The sequence below is a fragment of the Ailuropoda melanoleuca genome, chromosome 14 (assembly GCF_002007445.2).
Source record: "Ailuropoda melanoleuca isolate Jingjing chromosome 14, ASM200744v2, whole genome shotgun sequence".
Classification (NCBI taxonomy): domain Eukaryota; kingdom Metazoa; phylum Chordata; class Mammalia; order Carnivora; family Ursidae; genus Ailuropoda; species Ailuropoda melanoleuca.
Window position 1 is genome coordinate 79908335 of NC_048231.1, and position 18535 is coordinate 79926869.

The 18535-nt window shown below is 50.1% G+C and overlaps 1 protein-coding gene across 6 annotated transcripts in view; it reads right to left on the minus strand.

Moving 5' to 3' along the window:
- Positions 1-16867, minus strand: part of ST8SIA5 (ST8 alpha-N-acetyl-neuraminide alpha-2,8-sialyltransferase 5) — a 60717-nt gene extending 43850 nt beyond the window's left edge. For 5 of the 6 annotated variants that reach the window (XR_002142453.2, XR_004620213.1, XM_034642529.1 and 2 more), the window contains exon 1: positions 16252-16403. Coding sequence is in view for 4 of the 6 variants with exons in the window: in XM_034642529.1 (XP_034498420.1) it covers positions 16252-16382 (131 nt within the window). In the remaining 2 variants the exon portion in view is untranslated. Of the gene's footprint in view, positions 1-16251 lie in introns of all 6 variants that reach the window. The other variant, XM_019798454.2, reaches the window with a different exon arrangement.
- Positions 16868-18535: the final 1668 nt, after the last annotated feature.

Genomic DNA, 18535 nt, shown 5'->3' on the forward strand with positions numbered 1-18535 from the left:
ATGATAGCAAAGGAATAAATAAGGATGTGAGCATGGAGACGAGGAGATGGAGGGGGGCCAGTGACAACGCCGTGGAAGATGACAAGCAGATGGGTAATTAATTCCCCTAGACGGGAAAGAGTAGAGCCCCGACCGTCTATGGAGAGCCAATCTATTCCCTGTGCACAGCTCAAGAAGGCTCTGAAATTGGGGGTCCAGGGCCACTGAGGGCAGGAGTGCAGAGTGGGGCTGAAAGTGGGAGGACTGGTTTGGGTTTGTATGAGGGGCAGCTGGACACCCCCCCCCCAACACCGGCTCCCCTCCTTAAGCCCATGCAGTGTGGACATGCAACCTGCCTGCCCCACAGATGGCAGGAGGCTGTGCTCCGGGGAACTGACCCACAGGAGTTCTGCAGTTTTCCTCGTACACAGAGACACCAATCTGCAACCCACCCACTCCACACCCTGCCTCACAGGGGGCAAGGGTGGATTGGAGGGAACCAGACCAGTTCAAGAAAAACAAAGCACGCAGGGGCTATGGAGGAACTGGGCTGTGTCACCTGATCACCCTAGCGCAGGGTTCTCCACCTGGCACTGCTGACGTTTGGGGCTGGGTCATTCTGTGTTGTCGGGCTGTCCTGTGCGCTGCTGGGTGCTGCACCCCTCAGTCTCCACCCTCTAGATGCCAGGAGCACCGCATCCCCCACCCTCCCACTGGGATGACTGAAAATGTCTCCAGAGCTTGCCAAGCATCCCCTGGGAGGGACCAAATCCCCCCAGCTGAGAACCCCTGTCTGAAGGCCATGCCCATCTGGCAGAGCTCCAGTGAACCTTCTGGAGACTGGCTTGCCCTGAGATACGAACAGGCAATGAAAGGCCACCAACCAGCATGCAAGAAAAGCTTTAACTTCAAAGTCAGAGAACAAAACAAACAGCAAAAAAGGGGGAAAACTCAGGGGAAGAGAGACAAATGAAAGGAGAAACAAATTTTTTTTTAAAGATTTTATTTATTTATTTGACAGAGATAGAGACAGCCAGCGAGAGAGGGAACACAAGCAGGGGGAGTGGGAGAGGAAGAAGCAGGCTCATAGCGGAGGAGCCTGATGTGGGGCTCGATCCCATAACGCCGGGATCACGCCCTGAGCCGAAGGCAGACGCTTAACCGCCATGCCACCCAGGCGCCCCAGGAGAAACAAATTTTTAATAAAACCCTTGATAATAAATAGCCTCTAAGCTGAGGAGACGGGACAGTGATGGTTGTCGGAGCTGCTGTCTGGCCAACCCGGATCCGCCACTAATGAGCCAAGCGACCTTAGGCAAATCCTCATGACTCTGTTCCCATCTTTCAGGCAAGGAGAGCTGTCTCGGATGTCTCCAGAGTCCTTGACCAAAGTACCATGGAATTGAGCTGTCTCCCTGATGCCCACCCAGCTCCCTCCATGGGAGGCTAGGTTGCCCCAATGTTTAAGTGCTGTCCAAGTGGAAACACTGTGCAGACCAAAATACACCATGTTGCATTCTGGATGCAATCTGGGGACCCCCTCCACCCCTGGAGGCCCCTGTCCACGGAGGGAGACAGCGTGCATCATCTGTCACAGCTCAGAACACAGAGGCACAGTGTGAGAAGTGACCTCTCAGCCGGCTGGTGACAAAGCTTGACCCGGAGCTCAGAGGAGTCGTGACTCCCACTTCAGTCCTCGTGCCACCGATGTCCTGGGTCCCATTCCAGGAGTCTGCTGCCGCAGCACACCCGAGGGTCTTCCATCCTGGGGGCTGGCTCAGCCACCCTGTCTCTGGCCTCATGCACAACAGCCAAGCTCACCACCGCGAGGGGCGCCCACGGAGGAAGCCCAGGGGAGTGCGGTTCCCAGAGCCCGTGACTACCCCTTCCCCCCCTCCCCCACTGTCAAAGCAAGCAGTAGGAATGTAAATGCCTGACCTGCTAACCGTGAGTTAACTCTATGTGGAAAAAAATTATAAAAGAAGAAAGTCATTCAGAAAACATCAGTACTTAACTTTCGTGGGAGGATTTTCTTGAGTTATTTATTCCCTCCCCCATTCCAAGAAGGGAGCTGGGCTTTTTCTCCTCTTACTTTAGGGCCCTGTGGGTTGTGGGGGCTGAAAGCTTCCCAGCTCCCTGGAGAAACTGTGCAAGGCGGCCAGGAGGGGAGGGCACGGCCTTCTGGTCTAGGAGGGGTGGCTGGAAAAGACTCCTCAAGTCGAGGAAGCCTGCTTCCTGGCTTTGGGGTTCCCCCACCACATCCCCTTCTAAACAGACAGCGGGGCCTCAGAAAGACCACAGCTCGAGGCACCCCTGGAGGCTGGACCCAGGGCTCCAGGAGCCTCCAGAGAGCAGTGAGCAGACTGACCAAGGCCAGGGTGGTCCTGGGAGCCCCCAACTGCTTTGTTCCACACAAACCTGGGGCAGGGGTAGGCGGAGGGTGGATGGAAGGCCCCTCAAGGATGACAGACTCAGTTTCCCACCAGGTGGTGGAAAAGGCTCAATTAAAAGAAGAAAAGGGAATGAACTCTTCCTTTCACACCAAGTTCATAAAATAAAAGTTACAACCACTTTTCCATCATTCATCAGCAAGTTGCGTGTGTCGTACCCCACAGCTGACTGAGGATATTTTTCCTTCATCTTCAAGCTATTTTTATTATATATGTAGATATATTTCAAATATTTATTATATTATTCTATATTTATCGGACAGTCCTGCCAGGCTGGGTGGCTGGGGTTCAAGAACTCCGCTGGGCCACCGGGGAGTCTGCGAGTGCTAGGCCCTCCCCCACCTCCCATCCCTCTGGGTCTACAAGAAGGAGCTGGTCAGAAAAGGCCTCTCCGAGAAGGTGCCAGGACCTTCTCACCCAGATCCAAGCGGAAGTGCCTGCCAGCTGGGAAGCCTTTTCAATGGGATTAATGGGCATAATTATCAGGTTCCACATGCTCCCTTACCCATCCCTACTCCTGACTCACTAGTGACTCATGGTATTTCTCTGTGAAGAGCCGGATGGTAACATTCGCCCCAGAAGAACCTCAGAGGGAAAGGGAAGTGGACTCATCCCCAGGGTTCACCTGTGGGGACTCTCATTTGAGGCAACAGAAAAGCTGCTGGAGGTGGGGGCTTCCTGAGGGAAGAGAGGAGTGAGTGGGGGCTGTCCTCCCCAGAGGCACTGCCCAGAGGCGGCAGAGGGTTGGCCTCCTTGAGAGCCCCCAGGCCTGAAACCTATGGTTCCTGGGAGCAGACAGAGGCTCCTGGATTCAAAGACCATCCATGGCCCTTCAGAGGCCTCTGGCTAAGGAGCCACTGGGCCAGGGCCCAGGTGTCTCAGTATTGATAGTGCTAGGGCAGGGACGGGGGTCGGGGGTGTACACGGGGACACCCAGCTGTGGGAGGGGTCCACAGAAAGAAACCAGACAAGCTCCAGGTACAATTCTGAGACCACCTTGCCACCCCCAGTCTATGCACCACAGAGGAGCTGGGCCCCCCAGGCCCCCATGCAAACGTCGCACTCCCTGGGCTGGCGCTCCAGACCTCCCCTTCCATGAGGGGCTGCTGCAGGAGGAGCACGGGCTGAGGAGGGGTTGGGGGTACACACGCAGCCTTCCAGCTGTCCTCCAGCACTAAGGCCCCCAGTGAGGACCCCGGGCCCACAGTGAGCAGAGTGGGGACCCCCTGTCTCCTTGCAGGCAGTGGAGTGATGTGGACGGGGGGTCCCCCCAAACGCTCACGCATGCATTCACTCCAACCACTCTCTTTTAAGAGCTCCCACGAATTCTATCTTCTCCGTCTTATGACATGTCCCAGGTTCTCTGAGGTCAGCAGCTCACACTCTCCCCCAAACCTGGGGAACCCCATCCAGCTGAAGTTCTCCAATCATTTCATTCCTGCACCCGCCTTTGCTCCTGCTCGTTCCTATGATTCTTATGGATTGAACTGTGTTCCTCCGAAATTCCTATGTTGAAGTCCTTACCCCCAGTACCTGTGATATAGGGTCACTGCAGATGTAATTAGTTAAATTAGGATGAGGTCATGCCGAAGTAGGGTGGGCCCCTAATCCAATATGAGTGTGTCCTTATAAAAAGGGGAAGTTTGGACAAAGGCATGTACACAGGGAGAATGCCATGTCCAGATGAAGGGAGAGATCAGTGAGCCAAGGAAGGCCAAAGATTACAGGCAAGCCAGTAGAAGTTACGGGACAGGCATGGAACAGAGTCTCCCTCACAGCCCTCAGAAGGAACCAACCCTGCTGACACCTTCATCTTAGGCATCCAGGCTCCAGAACTGTGTGACAGCAACCTTGAGCTGAAGCACCCAGCTCCTGGTACTGTTACAGCTGCCCTACCAGACAACACACTGGGTCCCTCTCTAATCCTCCAGGGCAAGACCTTCCTCCTCCTTCGAGACTCCATTCAGATGCTCAGCCAGCCGTGGCCAGCAGTTCCCCAGCTTGGCTCTGCGGCACCGGGGTACCCTCTGTGACTGCAGAGGACCGAGGGGACATGGCAGAGGGCGGGGTTGAGGAAGAGGGAGCCGGGTGGGTGGGATTGAAGCCCCCACTCTGTGTCAAATGAGGACCCTCCTTTCTCCATTTAAGACACAGGCTTCTGCACAGTCCGAGGCCCTAGGAGTGTCTCTGCCCTGGAACCCCAGCTCGCTTGGCACTTAGTACGTAGCAGCGTTTGTAAACTTCTCACGAGTGCTTGGTCCTTCTCTCCTAAGAGCTCCTTGAGAGGAAACCTATTTCATACATCTGGGAAACCAGAGACTAGAGCAGTACTATCCAACAGAAATACACCAAGAGCCACAGATGTAATCTAGAATGTTCTGTAGCCAAATTATAAAAAAATAAAAAATACATCAAACACATCATAAAATTCCATAGAACAAGCTACACACAGACACACAAATGAGTGCATGTAAAACTAGTAATCTGAGTAAGGTTGATGGATTAGATCAATGTGAATTTCCTGGTTGTAACATTATACTATAATTTTGCAAGATGTTACTGTCCAGGGAAACAGGAGTAGGGAATGCAGATTCTCTGTATTATTTCTTACATGTGAATCTACAACTCTCAAAATAAAAAGGTTTCTAAGAAGTTAAAAAAAAAAGGTGAAATTAAGTTTAATAATATATTTTACTTAACCTAACACATCTAAAATATTGTCATTTAAACATATAATCAATTTAAAAATTAATGGGATAGGTTCTATCTTTTTTCATATTATGTCTTTGAAATCTCGTATGTATCTTATACTTACGGCACATCTTAGTTTAGACTAGTCATGTTCCCAGTGTTCCATAGCCACACATGGCGAGTAGCTATTACACTGGACACCAAAGGGCTGGTACATAAAGGGCATGAGAGTTATGCCTGCTGGATGAACAAACAGATGAATGAATGAATGAATGAACCAATCAATCAACCTTAACCAAGATGAGGCTGGGACTGGACATGCAGAATGGCACCTCCACCAGCTGGAGTGCACTGGGTGGGAGTCCACAGGGGCGGGAACACAGCTCTGCAAGCATTGGTGGTGGGAAGAGGACCCAGAGTAATGAACTTGTGTCAGGACAGCACCCCAGCCTGACACTGTAAGAAAGAGAAAACACTGGGGGAGCTTGAGTCCTGTAAGCCTTCTTCTGGGGGGTTGTAATTTATTTCTGGGGAAAGAGCAGTGTTGATCCCAGAAATACTGATCCTCGGCCTGATGGGCTGAGGAAGAGTGGAGAACTGGCGTACTGGGGGAGGCGGGGAAGGCTTGGGTTCCTTTGCTCAGAGGCTCAACAGGAACGACACAATCAGATACAATCTCAGGCTGGAGTGAGCACAAACGCATTTTATTCTCCCAATAACCTTGGCACCCCCGATGCATGGTGCCCCACCCACATCTCCTGGCTTACCAGCCTCACTCCCATCTCCCATCTCTGCAGGACCTGTGGGTCCCTCACAGACAGGACTGGCAAAGCCTGGCCCAAGCCTTTGTGCTGAAGGGCTGGCCCCCTCATCAGAGCTGGGAAAGAGAACAGCCTTCCTGGTCATCCTCTCACATTGCAGAATACGAAACTGAGACCAGAGAGGCCATCCACCTCACAGAGCATCAGGGAATAAAAAGAAATTCAAAAGCCTTCTGTGACTTTCATCCCTGAACCTGCAGCCTCAACGCCCCAGGCCGTCTCCCAGAATCATCCCCTGAAATGCACTAGCACTCCAAAGCCCACATCAGGTCCTGCCGGGCTACTCATCAGCCAATTGCTGTCTCCTTTGAAACCTACGAGCTTCATCACCTATGCCACACAACTGCAAGTCTATTTATACAGTTTCACATATTTTTCACATTTGTCTCTTTATGTGTGCTCTAAGTTCCTTAAGAACATGTATCATATCTAATAATTCTTTAGTAACACCCCCTCTCCCCCCAGTACAAAGCTGAGTGCCTGTTTAATTGATGTTTGACAATTATTAGGAAAAGTTTAGGGGTTCTTTTTTTTTTAAGATATTTACTTATTTGTTTGTTTTTTTGTTTGTTTAGAGAGCTGGGGGGAGGGGCAGAGGGAGAGGGACAAGCAGACTCATGGAGCCTGAAGTGGGGCTCGATCTCACGACCTTGAGATCATGACCTGAGCCAAAATCAAGTGTCAGATGCTTAATCACCTGAGCCACCCAGGCACCCCTAGAGGTTCCCTTTGTATTCATCCATTGGTTCAGTAATTAATGGCAGGCACTGTGCTGAGTCCTGGGAATTCAGAGATGGATAAAACACATATCTCTCTCACTCTCTCTCTCTCTCTTTTTTTGGTATGTGTTCCTTTTTTTTTTTTTATGATATGTTAGTCACCATACAGGACATCATTAGTTTTTGATGTAGTGTTCTGTGATTCATTGTTCGGTTATAACACCCAGTGCTCCATGCAATACGTGCCCTCCTTAATACCCTTCACTGGGCTAGCCCATCCCCCCACCCCCCTCCCCTCTAAAACCCTCAGTTTGTTTCCCGGACTCCATAGTCTCTTGTGGTTCATTTAAGGGTCTTGCAAGCTATGTGACCTTATACAAGTTACTCACCTCTCTGAGTGAGTATTAAATGAGGATGATTGTATCTGTTTCACAGGACTATTGTAAGGATTAAATGCAATAATCCTCATTTAGGATTATCTCCTTAGGTCAGAGCCTGGCTCATGAACCCTTAAGAAATGTTAATAATTAATATCATTACCTGATGAATCCTTCACTGTGTGTGGTAGGGTGGGGGCAGTGGTCCCTACACATAGGGTTAAGGGCTAAACTTGAGAAATTCTGGATGAGAGGGTATTAGAGAAGAAGCAAGTGGGTCCAGATAAGTCACAGAAGAGATGTTAATCCTCTAAGAGGTACAATTTCCCTGAAAAGTACAAATGTCAAAAAGAAAAGAATGGGACCAGGAGAGGGGTAGGGAGAAGAGTGAGAGGACAGCACTGGGAACATCTGGGGAACATCTGGGGAAGGGACAGGCAGCTGACACAGAGACCAAAATGCAGCCTGGGCACACAGCAGATCAGGGTCAGGATTGGAGTGAACAAGCAAGGCTCCCAGGGCCCAAAATTGAAGGCAGGTGCACGGTGGACCCCTGAGAGGGAGGCCTCCTCGAGACCTGTTCCCTGGGTGCCAGGCTTCCCTCACCATAATCCCAGCCCTGCATCAGGCGCTCAAGACAAGCTTGCTCTGATCAGCAATACAAGAAGGTCATCCTGCCGGCCCAGCACACACCCTGGTGCCGGTCAGCTCAGCATCCCTTCTCCTCTCTGGAAGGCCATCTGTTTCCACCAGGTCCCTGCAAGTCGCCTGCCCCATCCAGAACCAGCCCCTGGATTGACGCTCCTACCCCTGTGGTCCCATCTCCTAGGCTGTGTCTGTTTCTCAGGGCGGTCGAACAGAAGGAGGGGTGGTTGCACGAGGAGAGCCTTCGAATGCACACTTCAGATACAGCTCGGAGTCAGGCTGTGCTTTTCCTTGACCCAGTTTCATATGCTCAGGTCTCAGGTCTGCACCAGCCACATGCAGGCAGCCCAGATCTGCACCTTCCAAGCGCAAGAGAGAGCAAGGCTGGAGGAAAGACAGCATAGAGAAGAGTCTTCTCTACAAGAGGCAGGACAAAATAGCCCAGCCTCTGCTCCTGTGTGGTCGAAGAAATCATCTTTAACCAGTAAGGAAATGGAATTAGTAACCTACAGTCTTCCCACAAGGAAAACGTTAGGTGTGGATGGCTGTACGGGCGAGTTCTACCAAACTGTCAAAGAATAGATGAACTCAAACCTGCATAAATCATCCCTCAGAATAAAGAGGGAATATTCCCAACTTCTTTTACAAGACTGGTTTTAAGACCAGAGACAGCATTCTATAAGAAAATGACATGCCAGTACCATTCACTAACATGAGATATAATATTTTAAATAAAAATACTGGCCAAAAAAATCTCACATCATAGAAAGTAAATAATACACCAAGAACAAGCTGGGTTTATCCCCCAAATTAGAAGCTTAACATCTATTAATGTAATTTATCACATCAAAAGATGAAAGGCCAAAAACTGCATATCACCCAATAGAGGTAGAAAAAGCATCTGATAAAATGAATGTCCAAACACGGTAAGACAAGTAAACAAAACTTGTTAGCATACTCCACATGGGAGTCTTAATCTCTTAGAGGTTGTCTACAAAAAAACAAAACCAAAAATTTAAGCAGATATACTCAATGGAGACACCTGTACCATAATTCTTTTTAAAATCAGGTTTAACCATACAATATACAAAAAAATAACTCAAAATGGAGCAAAGACCTCAACATAAGAGCTAAAATTATAAAACTCTTAGAAGAAAACACAGGGGTAAACCTTTGTGACACTGGACAGTGTACATAGGCAGTGATTTAATAGATAACAGCACCTAAAGTACGAGAAACCAACAACAACAACAAAATACATATGAATTAAAATACATCAAAATTAAAAAGTTTCAAAGGATATCATCAAGAAAGTAAAAAGACAACCACTAGACTAAGAGAAACATTTTGCAAATCATATATCTGATAAGGGACTTATATTTAGAAGCAATAAAGAACCCTCACAACTCAATCATAAAAAGACAAATCCTCCAATTTAAATGGGCAAAGGACGTGAACAGACATTTCTCCAAAGAAAACATACAAATGGCCAGTAAGCACATGAAAGTGTGTTCCACATCATTAGTCATCAGAGAAATATAAAATCAAACCCACAATGGAATATCACTTCAAAACCACAAAGATGGCTATGACTGAAAGGACAGATAATAATGAGTGTTTTAAAAAATATGGGAAAATTGGAGCCCTCATGAACTGCTTGGAGGGAGTATAAAATGGCATAACCACTTTGGAAAAGAGTCTGGCAATTTCTCAAATGGTAAAACATGGAGTTACCATATGACCCAGCAATTCCACTTGTAGGTATATACCCAATAAAAATGAAAATGCACGTCCACACAAAAACCTGGACACAAATGCTCATCACAGCATTATTCATAATAGCAAAAACAAGAACCCAGTTTCCACCACTGAAGAACAGACAGACAAAATTTGGTATATTTATAAATGGAATATTATTCATCAACAAAAAGAAACGAAGTATTGGGGCATCTGGGTGGCTCAGTTGGTTAGGTGGCCAACTCTTGATTTTGGCTCAGGTCACGACCTCAGGGTCTTGAGATCAAGCCCCAAGTCACGCTCCACACTTAGCACGGAGTCTGCTAGAAATTCTCTCCCCCTCTGTCCCTCCCCTGGCTCTTGTTCACATGCTCACTCTTTCTCTCAAATAATCTTAAAAAATAAAAGAAAGAAAAAGTACCGACACATGCCATAACATGGATGAACCTTGAAAACATTATGCTTAATGAAAGATGACAGTCATATTGGACCACATATCATATGATTCCATCTGTATGAAATGTCCAGAACAGACAAACCTATGAAGACAGAAGATACACTAGTGTGTGTGTGCACCCCTACAGCTAGGAGAAATGGGAGTACTGGGGGATGATGGTTAAGGACTACAGTTTCTTTTTGGGGTAATGAAAATGTTCTAAAATCAATTGTGGTGATGGATGCACAATGGCATGAATATACCAAAAGTCATTTAACTGTACACTTTAAATGGGCAAATTATATTTGGATAAAGCTATTTAAAAAGAAAGTTAAAAAAGAAAAGAAAATCAGGATTAAGGCCAGGATATTCACTATGACATTTTTATTGAACCTTATATCAAAGGTCCTAGCCAGCTCAATAAGACAAGAAAAATAATTAAGGTACAGGGTTGTGATAAAAAAAAAAATGTGTAGAAATCCCAGAAGACTCTACAGATAAATTATGGTCATTACATACACATTATCTGGGTTGCTGGTTATAAAATTAATACACAATAAAATCAAATTTATTTCTATATATCAGCTACAAATGCTATACAAATACTGTATATACTGTATATACATACTATATATAAATGCTTAGAAAATATAATTTTTAGGGGCGCCTGGGTAGCGCAGTCGTTAAGTGTCTTCCTTCGGCTCAGGGCGTGATCCCGGCGTTCTGGGATCGAGTCCCACATCGGGCTCCTCTGCTGGAAGCCTGCTTCTTTCTCTCCCACTCCCCCTGCTTGTGTTCCCTCTCTCGCTGGCTGTCTCTCTCTGTCAAATAAATAAATAAAATCTTTAAAAAAAAAAAAGAAAATATAATTTTTAAAAATAAATTTTTACAAAGCGGTAAAACTTATGTAGCTAGAAACAGGCCTACCAATGTTCAAATTCTTTATGAAGAATTATAAAGCCTCATTGAAAGTCACAAAAGGAGGACATGCAAAGCCCATGCCTATCTGGTCTTCCTCTGAGATTAAGCTTAAAAGGCAGGTTGAGACAGAATTGTAAAAAAAAAAAAAATCTACAATGACCTTTCCTTCTAACTAAAAGAGAAACAACAACAACAACAAAACTACTTACCTTTCCCTGCCCCTCTGTTAAAGTGTAAGTACTTTTAGTCTTCAGCACTCTAGGGACGCAAGTTTATGTGAAGATTTTAGCACAAGTGAAGGAGCTTGGGGGCAGTGGAGGGCTTAAAGGAAGAGGGTACAATTTCCATGCCCCTGATTCTAGAAAATCCTTCTTTTGACCCATTGCCCCCGGAACTGTCCTTGCCCATATAGCCAAATCCGGTAGGTCTTATCCTACCCGATCCCTCTGCAGTGTGTGTCACAGGCGACCGCTCTCTGCCTGGCACCATTACCCCCTTGGTTTCCTTAACACCTGTTCCCCTCTACCTCTCTGCAGCCTCAGCTTCCAGAGCCAGTTCTCCTCTCTGGACCCTTAGATGCAGGCATTCCTCAAGGCTCTCCTTTGTGCCCTGACCTTCACCACCCTTCACTCTGCTCTCTCCCGGGTGATTTCATTCAACCTTATCACGGGGACCATTGTTTTTCTAAGGGTTTCAAACCAACAAGTTATAAAATCAACTTGGTAGTTTATGCCTAGAATTTTTAAAACTTTTGTACTGTGGCAAAATACACATAACAGAAATTTACCATTTTAACTATTTTTAAGTCTACAGTTCAGTGGCATTAAGCGTACCTGTTACGCACCCGTCACCACCATCCACCTCCAAAACGTTTTCATCTTCCCCAACTGAAACTCTGTACCCATTAAACGCTAACTCCCACCCCACCTCCAGCCTCTGGCAACCACCATTCTACTTTCTGTGTCTATGAATTGACTAATCTAGTTACCTCATATAAGTGGAACCATACAATATCCGTCATTTTGTGCCTGGTTTATTTTAGCAAAACATTTTCAAGATTCATCCATGTTGAGAAAAAAAAAAGATTCATCCATGTTATGTATCAGATTTCCCTTCCTTTTTAAGGCTGAATTTATTTTTTATTTTTTTTATTTTTTTTTAAAGATTTTATTTATTTATTTGACAGAGATAGAGACAGCCAGCGAGAGAGGGAACACAAGCAGGGGGAGTGGGAGAGGAAGAAGCAGGCTCCCAGCGGAGGAGCCCGATGTGGGGCTCGATCCCACAACGCCGGGATGACGCCCTGAGCTGAAGGCAGACGCCCAACGACTTCGCCACTCAGGCGCCCCTGAATTTATTTTTTAAATGAAGTGTAATAGAAAATATTAAAGCACATTTCTTATAATAAGGCCAAATACTGTTTCGCAAAATGGCTGTTTCAGACGGAAGTGTATGTGAGCGCATTCTAGATCCCTGGGTCTAACACAGTTCTTCCTGTGGCTAACAATTACGAAAGTTGGGAAAACACTGATTTTGATGGTGACTAAATAATCTCCATTACTCGCCTGGCTCTTCTCCAACCACAGTTTGGAGCTCATTTCCAAGGAGCTGCTAGATAGCTCCATGTGGATCTCCTTGCAGCGAGTGTCCTAACAGATCCACCTTCAAATTTGTTACCCTCTTTCCTCCAGACCTGCTTCTTCTCGCACATTTCCTAGTTGATTCTCTATAATCAGGCCCTGCCTGCCTCACGTTGCCCCCAGGTACACAGCTGTGATATCTGAGTTATGCAGAATTACTTAGCTCTCCCCTGCAGTTTGCTATCCTTATTCAAACTGCTTTCACGTCCCCCCCTCCCCACCGTCTCCTTCCCCATACTTACGGATCATTTTCCTTTCTTTAAGACCCCCTTCAAATGCCTCCAAGCACCTTGAAGCCATCCTGATCCGCTATGGCTCCCTCCTCATTTTTGGAGTCTGTTGCTCACACCTCCGATTTGGCTTATGTATGTATTACGTGCCTGTCTGTCTTCCTAATAGACTGCAAGCTCCCCGGAGCCCCTGGACTGTGTCTGTCTGGCACACCATTGTCCTCAGCACTTAGTGTGGTGTTCAGCATATAGCAAATCTTCATTAAGTATGTGTTCGATCAAGTGCAGAGAGGAGGAAGCCAAGAACATCAACGGCAAACTTCACAACTCTGTCTCATGCTCTTTCTTCTCAATGCACAGAGCGTGCACTTTCTCCACAGAGACACTAGGCCCCCTGAGCCATCTGCACTGCCCACCTTCTCCCCTCCTGAGTACCAGAAGTGTTTGCAAGATGGGCCCCCAGAGTCCAGATCTCACTCCAATGGGCACCCCCGGAGGTGGCCACTGCACAGCATAAGCAGAGGCCAGGGGTCCAAGGAAAGAACACATACCGCCTCACATCCCCCACTCCCTTCTGGCGAAGTCCATCCCTAATTCTCACTGAAACAGCCTGTCATCTTTGTGCCCCTGAGCTCTTTGCGAGGTGGCAAACAATGGAGGCTTTGCTGAACACATCATCAACCCAGCTCAGCACAGAAGCAAAGAATGGCAGCCTTCAGGAATCCTCCAAGGTCTAACGTGGCTCTGCTCCCTGCGCCAGATTCTCCTCTCTGTGGACCAGGCTGTAGCAAGAGCCTCCCAGCCTCTCCCCATTGCCAACCTCTCCTTACGAAGCCCGAATAACCTTCCTTCCTGGTGGCTTTTATCATATCATTACCCTACTCAAAGCCCACATGCGGCTCCCAATGACGGAATGACCCCAGTTCAACCGTCCTTCCCAATCCACAAAGCACCTCACTGAAGCTACTCACCCAACGTTACGACTGTCCCCATTCTCCACATTCTCCCTTATACCAGTCAGATCCATTTCCCCACTGTGTCTTCCAGTTCCCCTGGGCACATGTGGGCCAACAGGTGCACAGACACATGCACACACACACACACACACACACACCACCCTCAATCATTTCTTCATTATCCAGTATTTATAGAGCTTCCTACATGCCAGCACCAGATCTGGTGCTCAGGGCGCAGGTGGGACCAAAACAGAGTGACTGCCTGCCTCCTGGAGCTTTCAGTCCCGAGCAGGGTTTCTCCACTTCAGCCCTACTGATATTTGGGGCTGGGTAACGCTTTCTGCGGGAGGCAGACGACACAGTGCAGGAGCGTTAACAGCATCCCCAGCCTCTACCCATAAGACACCAGTAGCACTCTCCTCTCCCACTGTGACAACCAGACATGTTTCCAAATATCGCCTGGGGGTTACTTTGTTCCCCCTTGACAACTGCGGGTCTAGAGCAGGAGGGGGAGCTTGTTAGGAGCCATGTAGGGTCCTGGTAACAAGCACGTCCTGGATCCATCCCCAGAGAGTCCGATTCTGAGCCCAAGCATCCGCAGATCATTGGCCCTGCAGGTGATTCTCATGAGGCTGTCCCAAGACCTCTGTCTGGGGAACACTCGAGTGTTTCTAGAAAGGACCCAGACCAATAATCACATCAGGTCAGTTCACTACAATTGTATGTATAGGAAATAAGATAGATGAATGCACGAGTGGGTAGTCCTGGCACGGGAGAGGGGAAAAGATGTGGTGCCCCATCTCTGCACACACGCATCTTTGCTCACACACTCTTCAGGTCTGGATGTGCAAATTCCCCCCCCCCACACCCCTCTAAATCTCACCCTTCCTTTAAGGGTCCACTCAGGTTCTACCTCCTCCAGGCAGTCTTCCCTAACTACTCCAGCCCATTGGTACCTCCTTCCCTAGACAAGTTAACACTGACTACTTAACTATCTCATCTGCAGTCATTTGTTCCCCCCAAGAGATTTCCAGCTTCCTGAACACCAGGACCACACCATCTGCTTCTTCACAGACCCCACAGCATTCTTCCAGGATCAAGGAGAGGCCAGTTTTGCATGTGTGACTAGATTAACCCACGTCCCTGGAGTGAGGCCAGAGAGGTGGCATCTGAGGTTCAGGGAGTCAGGATCTCTGTATGAGGGAGGATGGGGGGCAACTGGCATGCCTGCTGAACTCTGGACGGCTTGCACATCCACCCAAGACCAGGGAGGGCTTGCCAGGGCAAGCAGTCAGTAGCTGCGCTGGCATTCAGCATGAGCACTGATGTTTTCCCACTGTTGACAAGACAGCAGGGCAGCAGGGATCCCAGCAGCCCCAGCAGCTCGGAGTAGGTGCCAACAGGGGGCAGGAACCTAGAGTCGGCCTGCTGAGGAGGGACAAGTGCAGCAGGTGGAGGCCAACAGGGCTGACGCAGGCCATCTGGGGCCCAGCAGTCCTGGAATGGGGTTATCTTGGAGGGGCAGAAGGAGCCAGAAGGGGAGGCAGACCCAAGCAAGCCAGAAGACTCTGAAAATGTCCTTTAAAGCCACCAGTGCCATGCAAAGCTCATCAGCTGCCTTCTGCCAGGGAAGAATGCTGTCTGGGAAGGTCAGGGACCATGGCAGGCTAAAAACAAATGTCCCCAGTAAGGGGCCTCATACTCCCCAGCTCTGGGACTGGAAGGGGAAGTAGCCTAACTGCCACAAAGAACAAACCTCCAGGCAAAAGGAGAGATCGGCTAAGATCGGCTATTTCCAAAAGAGGCTCTGATGTGGGAGTATACTAGGGTGAGCGTTATCCCCAAGCTCTGCAACTAGGCAGAGTACCCCGAAGCCTTTCTCCTCGCCAGCAAAAGGAAACGGCCAGCATTTTTGCACACACAGGGACCCGGGCTGTGACACCTCCTACTGCTCTCTTAAAAGAGCTGGCACGTGGATAGGGTGGGGTGGGAAGAGCGCCCAACCAGGGGCCAGTTAACTTCTGCTGCAGCTCTGACCTTCTCTGTAAGGATGAGAAAGAACCATCTGTTTCAGGAGGGACCAGGTTGTGGGTTTCACACACCCAGTGGTTACTGGTTTATGAAAACTGACGATCCATGTCTCAGTCCCAGCCCACTACCACTCCCCACATAACCTGGCGCTCACGGCGGGGGTCACGCCGCCCCCGAAGAGCCCCCACAAAAGTTCTGGACTCACAGGGTAATCCTATTCGGTTTTGAGCTCTCCACTCCCAGGAGCATCCCCTCCAACCAAATGGCCATGGCACTGTAGATTTGGGGGACACGGATCTGGCCGCTGTGGCCCCTCGGGGTTATTCACATGGATTTGTCATCAGCGTGGCCGCTCGGAATTCCAACACGTCCCCCGTTTTCACAAGAGAACAAAGTTGTCGGGCCCCTCCGGTCCACGCAGGGCAGGCGCTCTCCTGCCGCTGGGAGGAGAGATGCGCTTCGGAACGCCATGACCCAAACCTAACGCGGCCGTCCTCGCGGCTAAGTGCCGACCCCGGGGTCACTCACCCCCGGGACGCCCGGGCCGACGCTGCGGCCACCACTAGGGGGCTAGCCCGAGAGCTCCGTGCACCCCCACCTGCGCTCGGACTTTCTTACCTCTTGATGTAGTTTCTGCCGTACAAGATCTGTTGCAGCAAGGTCACCAAGGCAAAGGCGCAGATGAAAATGAAGAGTAAAGTTCGGTTCCCCAACAAATCCCGGTTCGCCGAGGGGTCCGCGTAGCGCATTCTGGCGGCCGCTCGCGCACGGCGGGGCGCCGCGGGGGCCGGTCGCCGGGGGGCCCCCGCAATCACGCGCGGGTTTTCGGGGCCCCGGCGGGGCACGCGGTCGACCAGGCGCCTCTCTGCGCTGTTAGGCGGGCGGGGGACTTGGCGGGGCAAAGTTTCCGCCTGGCGGGTCGGGCGCAGGGGGCATCCGAGCGTGGCCGGCGCCGGGGCGGCGGACAGGGCAGAGCCGGTCGCGGAGAGCTCGGCAGCGGCCCCGGGCCTTTCCTCCGGACGCCTTTATCTCTGGGCGCCCGTGCCCTCCAGCCGCCGATTTCCCTGCGGAGAGGCGACTCCAGGTGCCCCGGGCCCGGGGCGGCCCCTCCCCGCCGAGGTGACGACCAATGGGGAGCGGGGCCCGGGCGCCGTCCGCCCGTGCACCCGAGAGCGCGGCGCACCGCCCCCTCCGGTCGGGCTCCGGATCGCGGTCACCCAGAGCGGTGCCCTGCCCCGGCGGGCTACGTCCGATTCCCGGGCCCGCAGCGAGGCAGCGCGAAGGTTGGCCTTCAGTTCTGCGGATGGGAGGTGGGGGACCAAACACCCGGACAGGCTGGCAAATGACAGGCGGGCGGCGGAGAGGGGGAGGGGTGGAGCGGAAAACGCCGGGTTTGAATCGTGGAATTAAAAACGGGGGCAGGAAGGGGAAGCCGCGGCTGCGGAGCTGGGCATGCTGGAAGGGAGCGTTTGCTTGCGGCGCGCAGGGCACTGAGTCACCGCGGTGGCCGCGTCCTCGCGCTCGGGAGATTTCTCCGGAGAAAGCGGAGCAAGGTCAGCGGGCAACCCTTCAAGGACAGCGCGCGCGGCTCTTGCATGCTGATGGCCTGCGGGGCTGCCCGCCCGCGCTCCGGGCACCCAACTCCTGCAGAGAGAAAATTCGGAGGCTCTACACCCCGACCACAGGCCTCCTCCCTCTCCCCAGCTGCAGCCCGCGGCTGTTCGTCAAAGACCTTGTTGTCACCGAGACACTAGGACCTTGTCTCATCCTTGGAGCCGCTCATAAATCTTAGGTCAGGCAGCCGGCCGCCTTAGGGTTCCACGGTGCCCAAAAGCTTTAGCAAGTCAGTAAGTCTGGAAAGGTTTGTGCTTCAGGGGGCACGCCAGGGAAAATAAACACAGAAACGCAATGCCAAAGTCGTGCCTCTTCAGAAATCCAAGCCCCTAAATGCGTTGCCCTTTTCCTAATCCCCCGCCCCGCAAGCCAGGTGCCAGCCCTGTCATCCTGAGACTGCAGTCTCCCGAGGCCTGGAGAGTCACGTGCCCGTGGCGTTCCCCACTGAGCCTTCGCTGGATGATTTCAGGGCTCCCCTTCCATGGGCCCCACAGCCACTGGGGAGGTTCTGGAGTCAGGGCAAGGATTCAGCTCCCAACTAGACTGAAACTCCAATTTGCAGCAAGAAAAATGACTTTGATGAGGTAGCGTCCAGACTCCAATGCTCCAGCCTTACCCTTTCCTAGTTTGCTCTTCGAGCTGGAAAGACCAAGGCAGGCAGAGGCAAATCTCATGATTAGGGATTCACCAATAAGCTTGGAACTGGTGTTAATGCACAAGGGGGCAGTGGACCCTGTCCTGTCTGTACAGAGTTTACGTACCAAAATATCTATGAGGTCAATTAAAGAAAGAACACATAAACATTTAGATGGTCCGTTATTATAATAATCCCTATATTTATTTGTTGTTTTATGCATCAAAAAGTGCTTGCTCTTGCAAATACTAATTGAATTAGGGCCTGCTAGCCTCTAGCTAACCCACTTTACAATCAAAAGGATCAAAGCTCTAGTTGCCCAAAGTAACTCACCTAACAAGAAGTCTTTGGAATGGGAGATGTGGCATTTTCTCCCACAGAGGTAGGGCTGGCTTCACGGGTGGGGGGGACCCGTGCCCTGCCCCCACCCCCACACTTGGCATAATGTTCCACTCTTGTTGTCTTTAACTTCTTAATAATTTTTGAACTAGGAGGCCCTGCACTTTGCACTGAGCCACACAGATTATGTGGTGGGTCCTGCACAATGGTCCAAGTTGATAGAGTCTAATTTTTCACTTAGCTGGCCCTCCCCTGAAGAGTTCATGAGGTACCATCACCATCACTGCCACTTCTAAATAAAAGTAGCGGTATTTA